Genomic DNA, 23,825 nt, shown 5'->3' on the forward strand with positions numbered 1-23,825 from the left:
CCTTGCATTGAGGCCCACATTAATACATCCCATAATACAACGCAGATGGACATAGAGGGAAATTATGCCGATCCCACCGCAGTAAATATTTAGCCCTGACAAAGATCGACACTAGAGGACTTGATGCAGTATGAAGACAATGAACCATTCAAATGCACTTGTTTGTCTTTAGCCATAAAGTCAGGGGTGTTCTGTTGAAGGACTACATCACTCATGTCAGATGGACTCCTCACTAAGCTGTAATTTCACACTACGTTTCCCCTCCATCCTTTTAGCGTCAATAAGCTCAGGTTAATACATTGTTAAGCTGGCTGTGAGCATGTGGTTGTTTGGTTGCCCACTGTGAAGGCAGGGAGGAAACGATGAGTGAACAACAGGCAGGACCTGAGTTGCATTATGACCACCATGTGCAATCCAGTCCGTTGTGCAATTCCTCTCCGTGCCCCATGTGTCGGGCTCTTAGCGGAATTTGCCCAGAGAGGAATATTGTGGTGCTATTTCTGTGCTAGATAACTAATCCCAGAGGAGAGAGGGGTGAAAAAAGTAATGGAGGGGAAAAACAGATTTGAACAGTTCCAGAAAAGAGCAGGCGTTTCATGTGAATCTATCAAGGCCCTGACGTCCTGCGGGTTTAGAGGCGGACAGTCGAGTGAAGTGGAGTGTAGGTAACGTATGGTCTCCACATGTGCATGGTCCATAACACAGTAGTTACAACTACTCACGCTCATAGACACCACAGTATAATGTGCCTCTGATGAGGGTAGCTGATGGGACTCATGCTTGCTTGTGTTACCCATGTTTCCACTTCGAGGTCAGCATGATAGGGAGCCCTCAGGAAGAGTTGTTTCAGTGACATGGCTGCAGCTGGGGTGACGCTACTGTTCTGTTTTTAGGACCAACACCTGGAAGTCCTTCATATGAAGATGCACTGCTATGCATTCCTATACTGTAGAGTACGACCAGATGGATCTATTTCACGGTTTGGACTTCTTACATCCAGCCTGACCATCACTGAGAGGAATCTCATCAATGACAGTGACTGCAGCTGTAAATGGGTCTGATGTTAATGGGGTTTACATTTGTTTGGTCCAACTTGCAGTATGCAGTATTTTAAATAGCTTTTTTTGTTTGTAATATAAGCATTACTTTACATTAAACAATCCCTTTAACAACATTATTGTAGGCCGATTACATCTACCCTTCCACACACATCAAACATACCATAATAGACTGGTTATAATATTGAACACTAAATATAATCATCCTGGCTATTCTGGCAGTGTAATAAAAAGGCGACAGGTATCTATACGTTGTGTATTATACACATCTTGTGTTCCTGAGTCTTTTTAGAAAATGTGTAGGCCTACAATTTTTAGAGGCTGGTATCAGCTAGTTCAATTAGTGAAATCACCTGTGTTACGTGCATACTTAGAACCAATACATTTTTAGTGCATGGAGTGGGTGAAAAAAATAAATGTATAAATAAAATGGATGACAGCGCCATCTAGAGACTGAAAAGTTGCCCTTATATGTCTTGTTGCCTCTACTACAACAAAGTTTTAGTGAAATGCCATGCTTTTAAGTGAAATGCCATTCTAGCACATTGGTTACATTTCCTCTGTAGATTATTCTTTGAAGATTGCTGTACAAGAACAGTTAACTGAAAAGAGCATAGATGAGTGGATTTGATTAATCTTATAGTTGAGTTTATTTCGTTTAGTTTTAATTCATATTTTCACATCCCATTTCACACAGCAATAACATAATAGTACCTAGTAGCCTAAATTCCCAGTCAAGCCTGCCTGTTTGCATGTTAATCAGATAGCCTACTGTGTAATTTCTCATACAGTTACATAACTTGAAACTTACATGCTGGTGTTATGGTGTGAAAGGCTAGTGTTTATATATTATAATTGCGTCGGTATATGGATTTACAGCAACAAAGCAGTGTTTAAGAGCTTTTAATGACATGCATACACAGTATAACTGATGATTAATTAAGCAGAGGCATACTGCAGATTCCTCCTTGTGCAATTTCTTCACAAGTTAAAACAAGCATCTGAATACCTTTATATTTAACAAAAGTTGAAGCCTAAGACTCGAAGCCTAAGTTCTTAAAGTGAGTTTATTTCCAGTAGTGTGTTAAAATAGACTACACATGGTTTTACTAATAAATTATGATTAATATCTGGTTAAGTGTTGATTTTCTAACTAGTCCCATATAAAACAACAGTACACAATCACGTGGTCCTGTCGAAGAGAAGGCAGTAGGCTTGCCTTCTGTTGGTTGGCGGGAGCTGAGAGTAGGCCAGCTGGTGTGGCAGCTTGGCCGTCTACGTGGTCGTCTCTCAGTGGAGGAGCTCCATCAGCAGACGCTTGAAGTCGCCGCCGCAGTCAGAGCTCAGCGCGTCCTTCAGAGTCACATCATACTTCTCCAGGTACATGTCTTTGATGGTCTCCAGATCAATCTGCCAGGCAATCAGGTAAACAAGCAAACCAGCAAAAAACAATTATTACACATAAGGAAAGTAAAAAAAAACAATTAAAGGAAAGCTTTAAAAACAATTATTAGGCCCTACAGATAAGGAAAGTTTGTTTCAGACTGTAAATACAGTACAATATCAGTGACATACAGCTGTACTTACTATACAGTGAGTGTATGTATAGTATTATGTATGCAATATTCTGTATACAGCTAATTTCTGAGAGAAACATTTCACAGAATTCCCCTGCGTCCATTGATCCATTCTTTTTTTTAAACCGCTGCTCCAAGCAGTGTCGAACATGAACTCAAACACATGAGACGAGTTAAGTTGCGAAAGACTCAAGCATGAAAGCCCCCTCACACATGGAAGCACTCCACAACCCTTGGTTGTGAGGACCAGTGTGGCTGGTGGAGATACATCAGCCCTGTCACCTGCACCACAGACGCTCTAAGCCTGCCGTACCTCGGAGCGGGCCACGATGATGCGGATGAGTATGTCCTCGTCAGTACCAGCTCCCTTCACGGCAGCGTTCAGCCGGCGAGCGAAGTACAGCTGGGGGTTTTTGGCACAGCGCACTGACAACAGCATATAAAGATTTATTATTGATGAGTGGTGTGTTGTCTGGGTCCAAGTTGTTTTGTCATGGAATAAAAAAAACGCAACAAACTGTACTTTCAGAGTGCACTGCAAAAAATCTAGCCAGGTGTTATTAATTTTAAAATATATAAGATCAAAAAATCTATTTGGTATTGTTTTTTAGTATGAAGAGACTTACCTAGCACTCTCTTGAAAGATCATTTGGTAACACTTTACTTGACAGTATCGACATAAGAGTGACATGACACTGTCATGAACACATGACAATGTCATGACACATGAACCCTAACCCTAACCCTAACCCTAATCCTAACCCTAACCTCTAAGCCTAAACCTAACCCTAACTTGTTATGATAAAAACCGAATGACACTTAATGACAGAAGCGTTGTCATAAACGTTTATGACTTGTTTATGACACATTCATGACAGTGTCATGTCACTCTTATGTGATACTGTCAAGTAAAGTGTAACCGATCATTTTTACTTAAGAAGACTGACTTATTTTAAGGAGTCTTATCAAGATACATTTATTCAATGCACTGGCAGACAAATTTGCTTGTTTTAGGACAAATTTGCTTAACGCACTGGCAGACCAATTTCCTTGTTTTCAGGATGAGATGCCTTAAAAGCAGGGCCAGAATTATCTTTTTGTCTTTAAGGGGGTCTCATATCTCATAAAAAGTTGGCACACCCCGTGCATAGCCTAAAAAGGCGATACAATTAAATAGCCTAGGCGCGAGTGGCGCTTTTGCGCAGTAGCCTATATGCGCACGATAGGCCTAGACACACGCACACAATAGAGATTATTCTTAGAAATGTATTACTTTTAATTCATTTCAACATATTATTGATTGTAATATTCCATATTTAATTTCAATTTCACAATACAAAGATAGACTAAAGGATTTACTCTCAGTGCCATTCTCAATTTCACAACGTAGGCTAACTCATTTGAACCAGACCACTGTCTCAGATAGGCTATCCTCAGTGTCAAACACAATAATGCATGTAGTATAACTTATACACAGGGAAAATGCACTAACTGGCAGAAAATAATAAAGCCATTGCAGCCAAACTATGTTCTAGTATTATAGGCTAATGTGCACATAGTAACAACACCTGAGCGTTCAGTCGTCTCGTGTGTTGAACCGTGGGAATAAATAGACGAACAATTTTGGAATTTGCACTGAGATGTTGTCGGGTACTGAATAGGCTATTCCGCCATCAGAGATTGCTAACAGGTGTTTCAAAATATCTGGAAACTTTACGGAGCTCTGAATGACATAGGATAGCTACAGATCAGTTCACAGAATCATTGAAGTAAGCTGCATTATAGGCCATAATGTATGCCTTTGTTAATCAACATAGAAGAGGTAAGGCGCAAGTTCAACAGCAAACAGGACTTTTCCGCACATATCAACCCATGTAGGCTTGCCCAATGAACTCCTATGTAAATAGACAAAACATTCTCATTAAAGCAGGGTAACTTCTTCAGACTTGCGAGTGCTGTCAAATCGATCGTATGCGGTTTGCTCATATACCGGTAGTCTAGTGGTGTGGTGGTGAAGTGTCATCATGCTGCGTTCAAGAGCGTAGGGTAGGTCTACGTCCCGTAGTAGCCTATATTTTAATTTCACGTCTGTAATGGTAAGAGATCGCACAGGGATAGATAATGAGCGGTTGTTTAAGATTAAATTACAATGCCAGACACCTTCAGATATCAGAGACCTCCTCAGATTTTTGACATTGTTGCTTTCATGGGAGCCAATCCTCACTCTATGGGAGCTCGGCTCCCTCTGGCTCCCACGTAATTCGAGCACTGCTTAAAAGTCAAACTCATCTTAAATTAAGTCAATGATTTTTGCAAGAAAGTGCTAGGTAAGTCTCTTTACACTGAAAACAATAGTACCAACTAGATTTTTTGATCTTGATAACTTGTTTAGATTTTATTAGACGAGTCATTTTTACAGTGGTTAGTTTTACATATATTATATTTTTTGCTCACTGGGGTCTTTCTGGCTGAACATTAATGATGTACAGTAAGTAAGACACATACCAAGAGACATTACAGAGCCTTCAGAGGGACTCACCCAGAGTGATATAGCAGTCCTTTAACGTCCCAGTGGCCTCACTCTCTATGGAGTCCAGGATGTCAGTGCCACAGAGCTAGACCGACACATAGAAACACCAGGGCTAAACATCTGATCACATCAAGCCAATAAAGAATGCCAAAATAGTGCATTCGAATATGGAACATTATTGTCTTTATTTGAAAGAGGCTTTCCTAGTCTATTGTGTAATACCTGTTTGCAATATTTAGTTTCCTGTTCAGTTTTAGGTGGCACAAGAGAGACTGATGGTGTGATTTTGTTTAGGCTATGAAAAGTCCTTTGGGACACCATGAACTGTGTGTGAACCTACTGATGCATAGGACTTGAATGTGGCTTGGAGTTGCAGGTGGTTCCTGTGTGTGAGGATGTGGGTGAAGGTGGACTCATCTGTCCCAAACCGGCCCTCTCCAGCCTTGAGGGGGGGGGGGGAGAGAGAGAGAGAGAGAGAGAGAGAGAGAGAGAGAGAGAGAGAGAGCATGTCTTACAATTTGCATTTTAAACAGGTATTCCGAACTCCCTCATTCTGGTCTGGCACTTATTCAGATAATGATGTTCTAGGAAAACAAATCTCCAAGAGGTTGTTTAGGTGAATCTGGCAAATAGGACTTGGATTGAATTTGTAAAACAAGCCTGCAGGAAATCAAAAGACAAGACTTTGGAGATGTTAGGCCCATTCTGTGCCAGTGTCTCGTTTTAAAAATATTAAGTTGCACATGCAGAGTAGTAAACATTACTCTTACAAAGACAGTAATCATACCTCGATTAATGCTGCTGCATCTTTCTGAGCTAAGCCCTCATCCACCTCATAGTTTTCGTCCCGGTTGGCCTGGTGGTGAAGAGAATAGATTAACAACCTTAATAGAGACAGAAAAGAGCTGTTGGTGTTCGCTAACATCAGCTGTCACCACACAGTACAGAAAAGAAGGTAGCTGAAATGGACATTGATACATCACTACTACCGGTAATCATTTTCCAGTCAGGATGGATTTCTCCAGGACAGAAATAATGCTTCATAATAATCATAATGGGAAACATAGGGCAGGACATGACTCACGCATCTTTCAAAGACGGAGGAAACAGGATGGGCGTGAAAGCTGGGCAAAAATGACCCAGACTCTGCCAGAACACTTATCACCTACAACTACCCACTCTGGAGAGCAGTGGACCACAATACACTTTACTAATAACTCCACACATGTGCTGAATAGAAATAAAGGAATATAAAACTCTTTATACGTTACCTGAAGGAGAGAGGTCAGCAGGTTCCTCACATCTCCACTAGTGTCACCCTCAATGTCAGACTCCAAGTCACGCCCGTTTACTGGTTTAGGGGATTTAGACAAGCACAGACATATGAATGGGATAAATTATTTAGAATAAATTCAGAGACCATAACTATTACTGTACTATCAACTCCTTACACATACCTTTAGCGTAGGCCTTTTTCAGGTTTATGATATCCTATTTTAAAATAGATAAGAGTAATATCATTAATATGACAATAACATATTGGACGGCTACAAATGTTGTAGAACTGATCAATATTATGCATTTTGTCAACACTTCCAGTGTCATACTGTACATCTATGTTCTTCAATGTCATGATTGCACATCGATTCTCAGGTTTCATATGATGCTATTTAAGCCTATAACCAAGAAATTTAATAGACGTCAATCTCACACAACTTCACAGCGCTAAGAAAGGCAGTTTTCACATTAAAAAGACAGTTTTCACATTAAAAGGCATGTGCTTTCTCACAGTCTAATAACATCTGAGTCCAATTCAGCCTTCCATGTAATGACCATTTACATAATTAACGCTGCTAAACTCTCTGCACTAAGAAAGCCCTCACTAAATGCTATAATGAATTGTTTGAAGGAGAATTGAGAGGAGTTGTTTCTACTGAATCTGCATGCTGTTGTTGCAAGGTGGCTGTGATGCTGTTGACCTGGTTGCTGCTGGTGCACAGGATCTCCACCAGCACGTCCTCGTCAGTGCCCGCCCCCTTCATGGCCTTGCGGAGCTCCTTGGCGGCATAGACGGGCGGAGGGTCCAGCATGGCCATGATGGCTTTTTCAAAGCTGCCTGTTAGCTCGCTCTTCAGAACCTCCTCCAGCTCCTGAGGGGAAATTACACAGAGGGCACACAAGCAACATCCCCTTTCAACACCAGTGGTATGAAGCCCTTCATCCTACAGCTTTATATTGATATAATATGACACTGAATGATTGTTTGACACTGGCCTGGAGTGAAACTTCATGAAATGAATCCATTCATTTATAACTGACTCATCGAACACTATGCTGTGTATAATTCCGATAACAAAAGTCAGTGCTGAGCAGATACTTGGAAGTTCTCTGTAAGGTGTCTTCCATCCATATCTGTCATATCTAATATCTTTTAGAAACGTCTGTTCTGTTGGGTTTAGGTGCTCCTGGTAAGCTTATTTAATTGCCTGTCTCAGACTTAGGCATATCAACACAGCTTGTACCACTAAGCCCTCAATCTATTCTCAGACACACCATGAATTTCGAAATCAGTATCGCGTGTAATAAAGCACTGCGCTGACTGCATGAACACCCACACAAATCCAAGCAGAAATAACACCATACTTACATTGTGACATTTTTCAGAATAGGCTTGCTTAATTTCCAACCTCTGGGCAGCAGACCGGTTGGCTAAAATTGAAATTATGGCCTCTTCATCTGTCCCTGTGAAGTGACCAGGAAATTGTTACAGTGTCAAGGAGATGGATTCCGTGACCGGAATGTCAGTCACTTGCAAGTAGAGTTTATTTAAGCTACTTCAAATTATCGAACATGGAACACAGTGGGTTTGGTTTCAGGACATATTAGTCTATCTTTGCAACATTAAATGTGTGAAGTGTGTTGACATGTCCTGCTAAAATAGGCTACAAACTTACCCAAACCTGTGCAGGCTTTGCGTATGCCGTTGATATCAGACGTCACATCAAAGTCTGCATAAGGAACAATGGTGGGCTGAAATAAAAGATCATCCAATAATAAATATATTTACACAATATTTCAAAACGGCATTTCATTCAAACATTTCCCTGTACAGATTACGTCCTCCTAATCCCTCCCTACACTGTCCCTTCGGCCTCTGCTGCTGAAACACATCAGTCAAGAAGGGGTGGACTGGTGCAGTCGGGGCATACAGTATATACATTCCCCCAGCAGTCGGTGAATCTGAGAGCATCATGCTGAACAGTTAAACATTTCAAGGATGGCCATCGCCTAGAAATAATGAAGTGAGAAGGCCAACAAAGGTCTTTGATACAAAAAACTATAGCTTAAGCCTGGTAATAAATTTAACATCACAGAATTGCACATAAAAAATCTTCTGAACGGTCATCTCTCTCTCTCTCTCTCTCTCTCTCTCTCTCTCTCTCTCTCTCTCTCTCTCTCTCTCTCTCTCTCTCTCCCACTTGCCTCCTGTGTTTCTCCACTGTCCCGTCGACATGAAAGCAAAAAAAAGATCAACCGAACAAAAACAACCTGTCAGCACTAGATAACACAGGCATTTTAAAATTCTCTTCCTCACTCACTTGAACGTTTCCCATTTTCAATTTCAGCAGTGTTTGTGAAGTCTGTGTGATGTCTGTAAAGTCCTGTTGGCTCCCAGATCTTAATAGGCTCGTTGCACCCTGGCCCCACTCCTGTCATCCACCGCATCAGTGACGTCATGCAAGCTAATTATAGGTGGAGACCAGGTTGCACAAGTTGTATAGCACAGAATGTGTAGGCTATGTGCTCCAACATTTCTTCACAATGTGTATTGTTAACACTCAACTATTTACATACACTATATTTTCTATTCTGCTGGGATTGCTTTTCAGTGATTTCACTTTATAACCGCATCCGAAATCAAGTAGTCTAATTTTAGCTATCAACAATTACTGATTCTTGAGATAAGGGATAAAACCACTGTTTAAATATCTTTAATATTTAAAAAAAATTAGGGAACAGGTTTCATATTAAAACACTTTTTAATGAAAACTGACATTTATTCACTTCATGATTTGATTTGGTCAACTCTATCAGACACAGCAAAAAGTGTTTTATTTTAATTTGATCAATTCAACAAGAGTGTAAAGTTCTTAAGTGTTAAATAATGTTGTTCCCTACCAGAGTAAATCAAAACTATTTTGTTTTGATTTTTTTTAATGATTATTTTATTGGGCCTATCATGACAGTCTAAAACGCATGGCCACTGGTGAATAGTTTAAACAAATTAGTTAACAAATAGTCATGAAATGTTATGAAACATCCGGTGCATGGCGCAAGAAGTTGGGCCTTATGTTTCTTAATCAGTCATGGGTGTGTTTTGAGCGTAACATCATGTCATCTGTCATGACATTTGTCATTCTCTTTAACAGTGCGCAGCGCAACTTCAAACAGTGCATTGGTATTTTGAAAGTCAGCAGCGCAATTGAAGGATTCTGCTTGCACACGAGACCGTATGGAACAGGTATTCCACTAAACTATGCTTTACTAAAAGTTAGCAGAGTATAGCCTACACGTAATTGCACTCGTCTATTATTTGAACTCATTGGCAAAGTGAAACTAACTTCACCGTAGTCTCATAGTCAACGACAAAACAGTTATACACAGTTACTTTCACTACTGACTGAAAATAGGTTACCATCAAAAATATAGCCTGAAAAAATCAACACTTACGCCAATAATGTTCAAATGACTGAATAAAAAAACGAAGGACATTTATCCTGCAGAGGAGTTGCTGCTTACATCTCGTGACAGTGCATCTTCAGCTGTGCTTCATATTTGCCTCTGGCCTCGCCTATCACTTTTATCCCATCATTACCAATTTGCAAATGATGGTGAATAGCTACTCATTGTGAGATGTTTTTCGTAATATCTTTATTCTAACTATGTTTCCCATTGTAATACTGTAATTTGTAATGTTTTGCATGGATGTGCACTGGTGCGCCTTCGTGGATGAAAGAAGCATGGTGAGCCCTTAAAATAACATCACAACTCGTTATGGACTTCTGACCAGGTTCCTCTTGGTCAGAGGTCTAGTGCGTTTTAGGTAGTGTACGATATCGATTTTTAGACAACGCGCCAGACCCCTCCTCAGGTCGGTAACTGCCACACTCCTTGGCGCATTGCTCAAAAAAAGAGATGTGCAAGCAAGATAAGAATAAACGCTGTGCTGGGATAATAATCCGCTTATACAGTAGGGCCCTATGTATTATGTAACATTTTTAAACACTTTCTTTTACAGTTTCACATTGTGACCTCTATCTGAGGACAGGTTAAATTGCATGTATTTTCAGCGCCCATATTTTAAGAAATTCCAATGGAAATATTTTTAAAAATTTATTAATGTATTAAAAAATCTCTTATTTCAAGAATCAGTGTACAGCCATTATCAGAATCAAAATCAGAATCAGAATTAGCTTTATTGGTTTGTGTGAACAATCAAGAGATCAGAAAGAAAGTTAGATACCTTATATGTTGGTGTGGAGAGGGTACAGCCTAATTTGCATAGTGAAGTATTTGCATGCTCAGGTTTTTGTAAATTTGTTTGGCAGTCAGTATTTTTAGTCCTGCTGAACATCATTTTACTGCACAGAAATTCTGTCTATATGCAGCTAAATGTTGCTGGTGTTTACTTAATATAAAAAGGGAAATTGACGTCATTAAATGCACACATGGTGCAAAGCACATAAAAATAGGCTTGTAACAAGCTTTTCAAATGCTCATTTGATTGCACTACCAACAGTTTTCAGAGTAACAATGATATGTCATGCAAGCTATGAAATAAGCACTTGTAAAACAGCAACAGCCATCTACAATGTAGTACAAATAATTATTTTGGAAATTATGGTCAGTATGTGCAAACAGTCTAAATCAAAATCATGAACTGCACAACTGTGAAGTGGCCTTGGTACTGGAGCTGAAACAAATGTGCATTGTCATTTGAGCTCAAACAAAACAGCAGCAACCCACATGTTCTCTGTGTATTGACAGCTGACCAGGCACTGACCAGCATACGCATGCAGAATGGAATGCTTTTGATTCTTCTCAATACTTTCATCCATTTAAATACACAGGATGAGAATTAGTTTCTGAGAGACAAAATATTCTGAAATAGCTTGCTGTTCATGTTCTGTGAGAGATTTATACCTTTTCAACATTGTCTGCACTGGACTTAATTGGTATCCACCAGGCTATGCAGCTGGCTAGGCTTCATTCTCACAGGAGGCCCTGTAAGGATGTTGTAGGCCAATGAACCCATCATACCTTTAAAATGTTGTAGGCTAATGCACCCATCTTACTCTGAAAATCCAGATGTGCCCCCTCCATACATTGTAATCAGAGAAATGTCTTTGAAATGGTAAGTTTAAACATCTATAATAAACGTTACTGGATCTTATACATCTTGTACCATACACTATGGATAAGCATGTCATGATAACCATGTCCTCAGGGAGGCAATGTTGTCTAGATGTACTTGAGATATGGGGAGGTTGTGTGGGCTGGGCATAACAGAATCATTAATGCATATGTATGGCACATCTCTTATCCCATTGTTGTATACTTGGCATATCAGTAGGTGAACTGACCCTAAAGATTGATGATTACGGCTAAATATGTGGTGAGCATCTGGTTTATTAAGCTTTCTGAAGAGGTCAGAATGATGTTGTTGAGGGATTTGCAAATATGCTATATGAAGTGGACTGCTGAGTGTGATAGAGATCCTGCTGTTACCTTTAAAAAAAGAAACTCCAGGTGGCCAATATGTTACTTAACAATGGACTCTTATTGTGGATCAGGTTTACATAGAGATGGGTTCAATTTCAGCGTCAACTACTAAGCCTGTAGGTACAATGTCTTGAAATGTATAGACACTCAAAGCACAAGGGGGAACCTCACTAACCACCACCAATGTGTATGGTACCCCTGATGATAAGCCTCACCGTCACGAGAGGGTGTTACATTTTATTAACCTTAAATTAACAGCCCCATGTATCACCTTATCATGTCACAGTCATGTCTATCATTGTTTATAGACATGCTATCACAGTTGAACACAATATAAATCTACAATGTAAACACCCCCATCCATGTGGATGCAACAACTTGTCACTGGACATCAGTACAAGCACAAAATACAGTGGATTAGGCAGCTATAGTTTCCATTGGATGATACTTTGAAAATCTTTTGCGGGAGTCTAAGTGGTCAGTGAAGAAACATGTGCTGTCATGCAGAAGCCACTGGAGCACTGTACCTTTGAAATACTTCCCCATCAGTCAACATCACTGGTTATGTTTGATAAGAGGAATAATCTCTGGAATAATCTACCCTCCTCAATTCGATTAGCAGACACCCTCCCTATTTTTAAGTCTAGACTTAAAACATACCTCTTTACTGCCTCCCATAGTTAGGTATGGTGCGGTGTGGAACTTTACCCATCTCGGGGATTTTGGAATGGACCACCCTGCTGAGTCCTCGTGTGACTGGCACCCCAGTCGCGCGTGAGATGGTGGTCACTGACCATACCTGCGCTGGTGTCGACTACCCCTCACCATGCCTTAGTTATGCTGCTATAGCATAGTGCTGTCATGGACTTCTCATGTGCCACGCCGTACAACCCCCTCCCCTCTCCTCTCTCGCCTACCCTCTTTCTCTCAACTCTCCCTCTCTTGCCCATTCTCACTTTGATTTACTGTAACAATATATAGCACCACTGATCACTTCTTGACATTAACCACACTGATTTCAAGTAATACTAACCCATTCTACATTTCTCTTTCTTCTCCCTTACTGTACCTCACTTGTGAGGTATATCATCACCAATCATCAACCATCCGTGTGCCTGGCCCTCCTCTTACCCATCCCACCTGAAGTCCCATCCTTGACTGCTGTATTACTGTCCCCCTACCTGGATTTCTGGCCCGTACAGCCCCATCACCTGCCTATGACAACTCTGCCCGGATTCTAGCCTGTCTGCTGACCCACCACTGGCCCCCTCACAACTTTCATTCCTGGACAATTCCGACGCCGGACTGTTTCACTTTCTCTCACTAAATCATGATTATGCTTTATCATACCGGATATGTAATCATCCCACCTTTTGTAACTTTCACCTCAGGTGCTTTAAACACCATGTTCTATTCTCCACACCTGACTGTCATATGCATTTGTCATTGTTTATAGACCTTACTGTCCGTATTGACCCAGATGGGTCAGGCCCTTGAGTCGTGGATCTGCTCGAGGTTTCTTCCTATATGTATCTCCAATTCTAGGGAGTTTTTCCTCGCCCCTGTTACCCATGGGCCTTCCTTCTTTCTTTCTTCCTTTTATTTTCTCCCTCTTTTCTTTTTCTCTGATTGCCTACATTCTGTAAAGCGCCATGATACATGTGTAATGTTTTGGTGCTATATAAGCACAATAAATTGAATTGAATGGAAAATAAATTGAAGAGTAGCTCTACATTATACCACGGCACCAGTCGAGTGAAGACAGCAATGCAAAAAAACAAGAGATTAATAAATAAATATAGCCGCAAGCGGCAATGGCGGGCCCGAGCACCTGCGGGCCGCAACCCGTGACATGTCGGAATCCAACAAAGCACCGACGTGGTGCATTTGTGAAATGTACATTTTTAATGCGTGTGCTAGTTGTTTTTGTATTTTATTTTCTGCCACATTTACTCGCTTGGCCAGGTGGGGGCGTAATGCAAGGCAGGCCCATTGGGTGTCATCATAATCATAATATATATTAACCTGAGAAATTTCAGACCATTCATTTTAAGCAAAGAACATTTCTGATACACTTTTTGGTTGGCCGATGGTGGCGCTATGTTAGGCATGAAAATTACACATGTGAATATCATCACAATAATGATATCCAAAATGTTTGTAAACTTTCAGATCAATCACTTAAGGCATTGTCCATTTCTGGCACATTTACTGCTTGAGCAGGTGGTGGCGCTATGCCAGGCAGGCCCATTGGGTGTCTGGATATCATCATAATCACAATATCTATTAACCTGAAAAGTTTAAGACCATTTATTCAAAGCATAGAGCATTTCTGGCACATTTCCTGCTTGGCCAGAAGGTGGCGCTATGCTAGGCCTGTGAATTACGCATGTGAATATCATCACAATAATGATATCCAATATTTTATACAGTTTCAGATCAATCACTTAAGGCATTGTCCATTTCTGGCACATTTCCTGCTTGGCCAGGTGGTGGCGCTATGCCAGGCAGGCCCATTGGGTGTCTGGATATCATCATAATCATGATATCTATTAACCTGAGAAGTTTCAGACCATTCATTCAATGCACTGTGATTCATGACACATTTCCTGTTTATGTGGTGAGATATTAAAATCATATCAAATATATTACAACATTCAAAAATCCATTCACAATTTAACATCAGCGACATCTTGGCATAATGTTTGCCAAATTTCAAATGAATCTGACAAACCGTCTAGGAGGAGTATGTTCAAATTGATCATGTGACATCAGTATAATTGTCATTCTTTCTGTTGCCAGTTGGTGGCGCTATGCCAAACATGCATTATGGGCATGTGAATATTATCATTAACATGGTCTTCAATGACCTGTGAAATTTAAAACATTTCAAGCCATGCATGGTGAATAATGACACATTTATTGTTTATGTGGAAGGGTAGTAAAATTAATAATTTCGCCATTTCGTCAAATTACAACATATCAAAAAAAAACTCCACAATTTATAATCAGGAACATCTCGGCATCATGTATACCAACTTTGACATGAATCGGATCAACCGTCTAGGAGGAGTATGTTAAAATTGATCATGTCCACAACGCACAAAATCTCAATTACCTCACTTCCTGTGGGCGTGGCTAATGGCATGTTAATACAAAAGTTGTTTGTTTTTGGGAGTTACATACACCCACCAAATTTGGTGTGTTTATCTAAAACTATATGCCAACGACAAGTCACTGTGACGTAAGGGGGCGCTATGGAGGTTCTGGGCAACGCCCGGTGCCAAGCTTTTATCCCTGTATATTCAATGTACCACTTGATGTGTGTGCTAAATTTCATGCGTTTTCGACCATGTTAACCACCTCAAAATATATGCCAACCACGGGATCAGTCACCTAAGGGGGCGCTAGCGAGTCTCTGGGCCACACCCGAGGTCAAGCTCTTGTACCTAACTGCGTTGCGTGACACCTGACGCGTGTGCCAAATTTCAAGAATTTTCGACCATGTTAACCACCTCAAAAACAGGAAAGCAAAAAAGTGGAATAACAATAATAATAATAAATATAACCGCAAGCGGTGATTTACGGGGTCCGAGCAAAACGAACATGATGGCATAGCTTTTTAGTTTTACATATGCTTTGATTGTTTGGGTACAATTGTTCAAAAGAAACGTGATCGGATTTCGGTTATCGGATTTCAGTTACCGGATTTCAGCTATCGGATTGGATCAAATCTTGAAAATGGGTTGTTCAAAGGGAAACAAGGATCCTGAAATTGGATTAGATCACATAATCTATTCTTGGTTTTGATCTGGATAAAACCTTCACTTTGTGTCGTTCAAAACTTTTGAGTTGGATTGGAATAAATTTGATGCATAAAATTAGGATTACCCTGTGCTGTAACATTATAGTGTGCTAACCTCCACAACCCAACAGTATTCTAACAATACTTGATTCTACAGGACTATTTATTTGTTGTGGATAAGATGAAGGGTTTGATAATGGAAGGCAGTGTTTCCCACAGAATTGAATTGTATTTGTGGTGGTGGGTTCTGTGTCGGAGTCAATAAGATAAACAGCGTATAATTATACAGTTATACTTGCCTTGCACTACAAGTCCATATTGACAAGTAGCTGTAATGCTGTAATGTTATAGTGTGCTAACCTCCACAACCCAACAGCATTCTATTCTAGTATGCTAACCTCCACAACCCAACAGTATTTTAACACTAATGCTTCAGGTGGGATTTGAACACTCAACATAAGGATGACCAGTACAAGGCATTATCCCACTAAGCCACTGTCAATCCTACATCTTTGCCAGTCACATTCACATGGTGAAAATGTGTATTGGTAAACACACAAGAAAAACTCCAAGTATACATTTGACAATAAAATGAAGGGCTTTCCTGAAAGAGAACACCTGAAAACGTTTGGAAATTCTGGGACAATTAGACATTTGTAGAGAAGAACAGTAATGGATGAAATATAAATATGATAGACTTAATGATGAAGGAAAAATAGTAAACAAAGAAGTTCCCCTATATGTCTTCGAGTGTGTCGGCATTCTGATTCTTGGCAACTAATGAGTGTGAATGTTGATTGCCTGATGTCATTCGGGTGCTGTTCAATGGTGTGACTCTTCAATAACCAATAGCATGTGCATCTAGAGCCTAAAGCTCTAGCAGGATTCGAACTCTCAACCTAACAAACACCAGCACTAGGCATTATCCCTCTGAGCCACTAACAATCCGACATATTAGGCAGTCACATTCACATGGTGAAAATGTGTGTTGGTAAACACACAAGAAAAACTCCAAGTATACATTTGACAATAAAATGAAGGGCTTTCCTGAAAGAGTACACCTGAAAACTTTTGGATATTCTGGGGCAATTAGACATTTATAGAGAAGAACAGTAATGGATGAAATATAAATATGATAGACTTAATGATGAAGGAAAAATAGTAAACAAAGAAGTTCCCCTATATGTCATAGAGTGTGTCGGCATTCTGATTCTTGGCAACTAATGAGTGTGAATGTTAATTGCCTGATGTCATTCAGGTGCTGTTCAATGGTGTCAATCTTCAATAACCAATAGCATGTGCATCTTGAGCTTCAAGCTCTAGCAGGATTCGAACTCTCAACCTAACAAACACCAGCAGTGTGTAATGAGTGTGAATGTTAATTGCCTGATGTCATTCAGGTGCTGTTCAATGGTGTGACTCAGAAGGCTCAATGGTATGGAGTGATGACACGGAGATGGCAGGTTTCGGTGCAACACAAGTTAACTTTATTTGAGTTTCAATTCATCGGTTCTTTTGTTCTTTACTTGTATGTGTGCTGCATCAAAGAGGAAACAAACAGAAAATGGAGTAATCAGTGAAATGGGGTAAATCAGTACAGATCCCAACTCACAAACAAACCAATTGACATTTGAACAATAAACTGAAATCATATGGCTATATAAGGTACAACTAAACAATACTTGACATCCCAAGTCAACCAACATCACCTAATCATCTCTCACATGGGACTCAAACACACCAAACCAACAAACAAAGACCTTAACTTTACACATGATTGCAGAGCTACTCTACAAACTGATAAACATCACAAAAGTCATAGTGAGGGTGATTAAAGTGATGACTTACGTTAACTCAAAGACGCACACAGAGCAGGACACACTGGAGTGCTGGGTTGAGATGAACAAAAGAGCGAACTGAGGGCGAGCAAACAATTTATCCTGGTCTGAGCCCCTGCTCCGGAGCTACAGGGTTTCCCAGCGGGTAAACTTTGGAAAGATTTGCAAAGATTTGGAAAAGATTTTTGAAAGACTACAGTCTCAGACCCTCTCACATCTAAAGACAAGTAGTAGAGTTTTAAGTCACAGACTATGATTTTGCAATGACTAGGGATCTTGCAGGGTCACTATTTACAAGACTGCAACACGATTCCTTTAAATTATTACCCATTGTGCAATAGATAAACAGGAACTGAAAATTATAGCCTACTAAACTCAAAGTCGTATTTTCGTGTTTCTGCAGCATTGTTTCATGCGTGACATCCTTAACCGATATAGAGTTGTTCTGTCAAGTGGAAGAGCCGACTAAATATGTATAAGAAATAACAAATATTATAAGAATAACAAATAATTATAGGCTACAGCTTATAATTATACAGTAATACTTGCCTTGCACTACAAGTCCATATTGACAAGTAGCTGTAATGTTACAGTGTGTTAACCTCCACAACCCAACAGCATTCTATTGTAGTATGCTAACATCCACAACTCACTAATGCTTCAAGTGGGATTTGAACTCTCAACCTAAGGATCACCAGTACAAGGCATTATCCCACTGAGTCACTGTCAATCCTACATGTTGCCCAGTCACATTCACATGGTGAAAATGTGTATTGGTAAACACACAAGAAAAACTCCAAGCATGGAGGGGCGATTAGACATTTGTAGAGATGAACACTAATAGATTAAATATAAATATGATAGACTTAATGATGAAGGAAAAATAGTAAACAAAGAAGTTCCCCTGAATGTCATAGAGTGTCTCGGCATTCTGATTCTTGGCAACTGATGAGTGTGAATGTTGATTGCCTGATGTCATTCAGGTGCTGTTCAATGGTGTGAATCTTCAATAACCAATAGTATTCGAGCTAGAGCCTAAAGCACTACCGGGGATTCGAACCCTCAACCTAACAAACACCAGCACTAGGCATTATCCCACTGAGCCACTGACAATCCAACATATTGGGTAGTCACATTCAAATGGTGAAAATGTGTGTTGGTAAACACACAAGAAAAACTCCAAGTATACATTTGACAATAAAATGAAGGGCTTTCCTGAAAAAATACACCTGAAAACTTTTGGATATTCTGGGGCAATTAGACATTTATAGAGAAGAACAGTAATGGATGAAATATAAATATGATAGACTTAATGATGAAGGAAAAATAGTAAACAAAGAAGTTCCCCTATATGTCATAGAGTGTGTCGGCATTCTGATTCTTGGCAACTAATGAGTGTGAATGTTAATTGTCTGATGTCATTCAGGTGCTGTTCAATAGTGTGAATCTTCAATAACCAATAGCATGTGCATCTTGAGCCTAAAGCTCTAGCAGGATTCGAACTCTCAACCTAACAAACACCAGCACTAGGCATTATCCCACTCAGCCACTGACAATCATACACATTGAGCAGTCACATTCAAATGGTGAAAATGTGTGTTGGCAAACACACAACATCAAGAAAATTCCTAGCATACATTTGACAATAGAATTAAGGGCTTTATAAAAAAGAGTACATATCTGAAAATGTGCACTGTTAATGGTATCCACCCAATGATGGTTGTATGGTTGTTATCCAAGAAAAAAAAATTACTCATATAGGAATATAGGTGATATAGGAGAAATGGGCTGAGTGGTCGAACTTTATTGGCCTATATCTCTGAAATGGAACAACGTATCCAAATTCTTTTGATAACTTTTGTGAGGCTTTGTCTAAACATTGTCTGTGAGAATTTTGGTGAAGATTTGATAATTTTTGAAGCCTGTGAAACTTTTTATGATGTTTGGCTTTTCTCTGAAATTGTGGCAAAAGTAAACATTTTTAGAGCATAAGACCAGGGTGAAAAAGATGCATCTGAATGTAGAGATTAATATGATGAAAGAATTTTGAGTCTAGGTGAATCTGGTAAGGAGAAATAAGCGTTTTTGACAAGAGCGCCACCTTTGGGTGCAGTACCCCAAATTTGGGTTATGGGTAGTGGGGGGTACTGGTAACAATACTTGAAAATGTCAAGTTTCTAGGACTTACGGTTTATAGGAATATAGGTGATCTAGGAAAAAAGGCCTAAGTGGTCTAACTTTATTGGCCTATATCTCTGAAATGGAACAAAATATCAAAATTCTGAGCGATAACTTTTGTGAGGCTTGGTCTAAACATTGTCTGTGAGAATTTTGGTGAAGATTCGATTCTTTTTGAAGAGTGTGAAACTTTTTATAATGTTTGTCTTTTCCATGAAATTGTGGAAAAAGTAAACATTTGTAGACCATAAGACCAGGGCCAAAAAGATGCATCTGAGTTTAGAGATTAATATTCTGAAATAATTTTGAGTCTAGGTAAATCTGGTAAGGAGAAATAAGCATAATTAACTTTTTTTTTCAATAGCGCCACCTTTGGGTGCAGTACCCCAAATTTTGGGTTATGGGTAGAGGGGGGTACTGGTAACCATACCTGAAAATTTCAAGAGTTTTGGAGTTACGGTTTAGGCTGCAGTATGACTTTTACAGAATTTTGGCCAAAAAATGAACGGTACAGAAACAATAGGGTTCCTGCAGCTACGCTGCTCGGACCCCTAATAATAATAATAATAATCCTTACAAAAACAATAGGGCCTTGCGCCCTTCGGTGCTCGGGCCCTAAATATAATTTAGATAATCGGAACAGCATCTGTGTGTCTGATTATCCATGCAATGCCCATTTGCCACCTTCTGGATTCATTACATCCAAAGTTCAGGTATAGGGAGAGCTGGGAGGAGGAAACAGCTCCTAGGCTACAATCAAATAGGCTGGCTATCATGTGCTTTTTGCCTGCCGCTGCTGCCCTTAAAGTCCCATGGTCAGACGTCTTCCATGTTAACACTCTTGAGTGGCCCAGCTTAGTTCATTTGGGAATTCCTAAAATAACAATAATAACAATAAATAACAATATGGACCGCAAAATTGCAACACTGAACCAAGAACAAGTAAATTATGATATTTTCTTTTTTGAAAATGTGTATTATAAGAGTCTAGCCTGTGTGTGTAAAAATGTTTTGATGATCTGAAATTCCCAACCTAGTGTTCTAGAGGTATTTTAATGGAAATTAAAAAAAAAAACGCTAACCCATGTGACTAGATGGTTGTTTAAGAAAAGCTGCTGCTGTAGCCACATAGGGTACTTTGACAGATAAAAAAAAAAATCGGTTACACTTTACTTGACAGTGTCGACATAAGAGTGACATGACACTGTCATGAACGTGTCATAAACGTTTATGACGCTTCTTTTATTAAGTGACATTCGTTTTTTGTCATAACAAGTTAAGGTTCGGATTAGGGTTAGGGGTTGTTAGGGTTAGGGGTTAAGGGTTAGGATTAGAGGTTAGGTAAGGGGAAGAATGAAGTTTAAAAGTGGTGTAATGTTCTTTCTGTGCACTGGCCTATTGGTACCATACCCTTTAGCTTCTCCTATGTAAAAGCATGTTAAAATGTATTGTAGAGTTCCATGGTCTTAACCTGAATGAACTATATTTCAAGAAATGATCTAAGATGTAGATGGTAATAAATAAGTAATAAATAGATAATAACTAGTTAATAAATATTAATAATTTAGAAATAAACTCATTCAAGGTAAAAATCATAAAAGTACTTAATATCAAGGTTCTAAAATAGTCCAAAAGTGCCTACTAGGTAATATCCACAGTAAGATAAGTGCTAAAATTGTGTGGTCATAATAAGTGCTGAAGTGCAAATGTGCAATATAAATAGAATAAATATATAATTGTGATAAAATACACTCAATATAGATAAAACACACATAGAGAAAGAAAAAAGGAATACCAGTGCTGTAAAGAAAACACAAGGACACCAAAGACTAAAAGTGCTATTTCCTGACATTAAGTAAAAGACAAGAGACAATTAAAATAAGACCATGGGCTCATACATTTAAATAGCTTTATTAAATAATCCAAAAGCAAACATTAATTTAGTTTTTCATTTAAACCGTTGGGACTAATTGTTTTTTTTTTTATTTTAAACTGCTGTTTCTTTCTGCCCTTTTTCTTTGTTTTAAGGTCCAGCCTGAATTCCCCTCCAAGGAGCCAATGGTGAGGTATGTTGTGTTATGTGTTTGAAAGTGTGTGACCAGGTGAGTACTGGAAGTGTTTTTCTGGATGTTGTTGAGATGTTGTTTGAGTCTTGGCCATGGAGTGTCTGTCCTGTTTCACCGATGTAAATGAGATGGCAATGTATGTGTGTGCATGTAATAGCATAGACCAGGTTGGAGCTGTCCGGGTGCAAGGATGTTGTAGGAGCTGAAAGGTGAGAATGTTAGTGATGAATTGAAATGTAGTGAAATGTACTGCTTCTCTGGGGGTGGGAGGTGTGTGTGAAGGTGGAACGAACAAGGAGGTCTTTAAGATTCTTGTTCTTCCTGTAGGCAGAAATGGGTGTGTACTGTGAGAAGTGAGGGTATTGTGTTTGAAGTTTATTGAAGTGTTTTTTGAGTTGTGAATGAAGGTGTAGTGTATGGGTAGAGTAGGTGGACACTATAGGGATAATCTTAGCTGGGACAGCTAGAAAGGGTACAGGCAAAGGGGGCATGGGTAGGTTAGGGTAAGGGTTAAGGTTAGGGTTGGGGTTGGGGTTAGGGTAAGGGTTAGGATTAGGGTTCAGGTTTGGGTTAAGGGGTCCAGGATTGGGGTTAGGGTTAGAAAAAGGGTTTGGATTAGGATTGGGGTTAAGGTTAGGATTAGGGTGTGGGTTAGGGTTAGGGGGCCCAAGTAAAGAAGTGTCACTAGAGTTAGGTTTAGGGGGCTTAATAGTAGGATTAGAAGAAGGGGATTAGGTGTGGGATATGGGGTGGGAATTGGAAGTGGGGGCAGGACAGGTGGTATGGGTAAAAGAAAGAGGGAGAGGATTAGGAAGGGGGAACAGGTTGGGAGTAGGTGACAGGTAAGTAGTAGAGATTGGGTGGGTCAAGAGAGACAAACTGGGTGGAGAAGGTGTCAAAATGGATGTTTGTGATGTGTGTGAGGTAGTGTATGTGCGAGTGGGAGCAAGACCAGCCAATGTTTCATTTTTTATTTTTCGCAGGAAGCGTTTGGAATAATTGCGAGACCGGAGAGCTGGGAAGAGGACAGGGGTGGCTTCATGGAAATCTGCAAAGTAAGTACATATTCTATGAAATCTGATGATCTGTGATTTGATTATTCCTTTGAAGGTATGCTTGGGATGATAACTACGTTTATGGAGTAAGGCATGTGAATCTGTGGGTTTAAAGTAGACCTTTGTGTTGATTCCCTTCTGTGAAGGGGAAATGGGAGTGAGGAAAACTGTGGTGTCCAGGAAGTTCACTGAGTGAGGGTGAATAGTGGCTTTAAGTTTTATTGAAGGGTGATGTGTATTGAGAATGTCTAAGAAGTCATAGAATAATGGCAGAGGATGTGACCAAGCACCTAAATATCATCTAAAAACCGGAAATAAAAAAGTGGTTGAAATGGACATTTGGCTAAGGCTGCTTGCTCCCACTCGCTCATGTATATGTTTGCGTAATCTCTGGCCCATGGCAGTTCCGTGAATCTGGAGGTAAGTTTTATTGTCAAAGTCGAAGTCATTGTGAGTAAGACAGAGTTCTATGAGCTGTAGTAGGATGTTGTCTGGTATGAGGGATCCAGGGAACCTAGGGTTAGGGTTAGGTCTTATGTGTCATGTCACTCTTATGTCAATACGGTCAAGTAAAGTATATTTTATGACTTTTGCACCTTGATTTTGATTTTTACACTTATTTTATTGCTCTTATCATTCTTTTTGTTTTATCTTATTTCTAAGTGCTGTTGTTAAGCACCTTGTATTGCTGTTTGCACGAAAGGCGCTTTATAAATAAAACTGAATTGAATTGAATTACCAAAAATTCAAATGATTTTCGCTTTGTTTAGCTAGTAGCCTACGTTATGTGCTGTGAAGGAAATTATACATTTTATTTCCACTATGGACATTAATGGGTTAAATGCATTTGTGTTCCTGAGTCTTTTTAGAAAATATGCACAATTTTGGAGGCTGGTATCAGCTAGTTACATCAGTGAAGTTACTTGTATTAAGTG

General features: G+C 39.6%; 1 protein-coding gene across 1 annotated transcript; it reads right to left on the minus strand.

Moving 5' to 3' along the window:
* Positions 1-1,808: 1,808 nt before the first annotated feature.
* Positions 1,809-8,846, minus strand: LOC143134732 (annexin A13-like). Its single transcript, XM_076295334.1, has 11 exons — positions 8,765-8,846; positions 8,120-8,195; positions 7,813-7,907; positions 7,145-7,315; positions 6,623-6,656; positions 6,437-6,516; positions 5,953-6,021; positions 5,506-5,607; positions 5,175-5,250; positions 2,949-3,061; positions 1,809-2,468 (listed from the first exon to the last, which is right to left on the minus strand). Exons 1-11 carry the CDS (start codon positions 8,777-8,779, stop codon positions 2,349-2,351), a joined length of 951 nt encoding a protein of 316 aa, XP_076151449.1. The 5' UTR covers positions 8,780-8,846; the 3' UTR covers positions 1,809-2,348.
* Positions 8,847-23,825: the final 14,979 nt, after the last annotated feature.

This window comes from Alosa pseudoharengus, unplaced genomic scaffold, assembly GCF_046254945.1.
Source record: "Alosa pseudoharengus isolate Yale_2024_CS ecotype anadromous, Long Island Sound unplaced genomic scaffold, YU_APseudo_1.1 YU_APseudo_1.1_scf_2, whole genome shotgun sequence".
Lineage (NCBI taxonomy): Eukaryota > Metazoa > Chordata > Actinopteri > Clupeiformes > Clupeidae > Alosa > Alosa pseudoharengus.

Coding starts and splice junctions, on each gene's coding strand:
- LOC143134732 (XM_076295334.1), bottom strand. Junction 7,316..7,812: donor ATTCTGAAAAATGTCACAAT/GTAAGTATGGTG, acceptor ATTTCCCCTCAG/GAGCTGGAGGAGGTTCTGAA. Junction 6,022..6,436: donor TGCTGACCTCTCTCCTTCAG/GTAACGTATAAA, acceptor CTTCACCACCAG/GCCAACCGGGACGAAAACTA.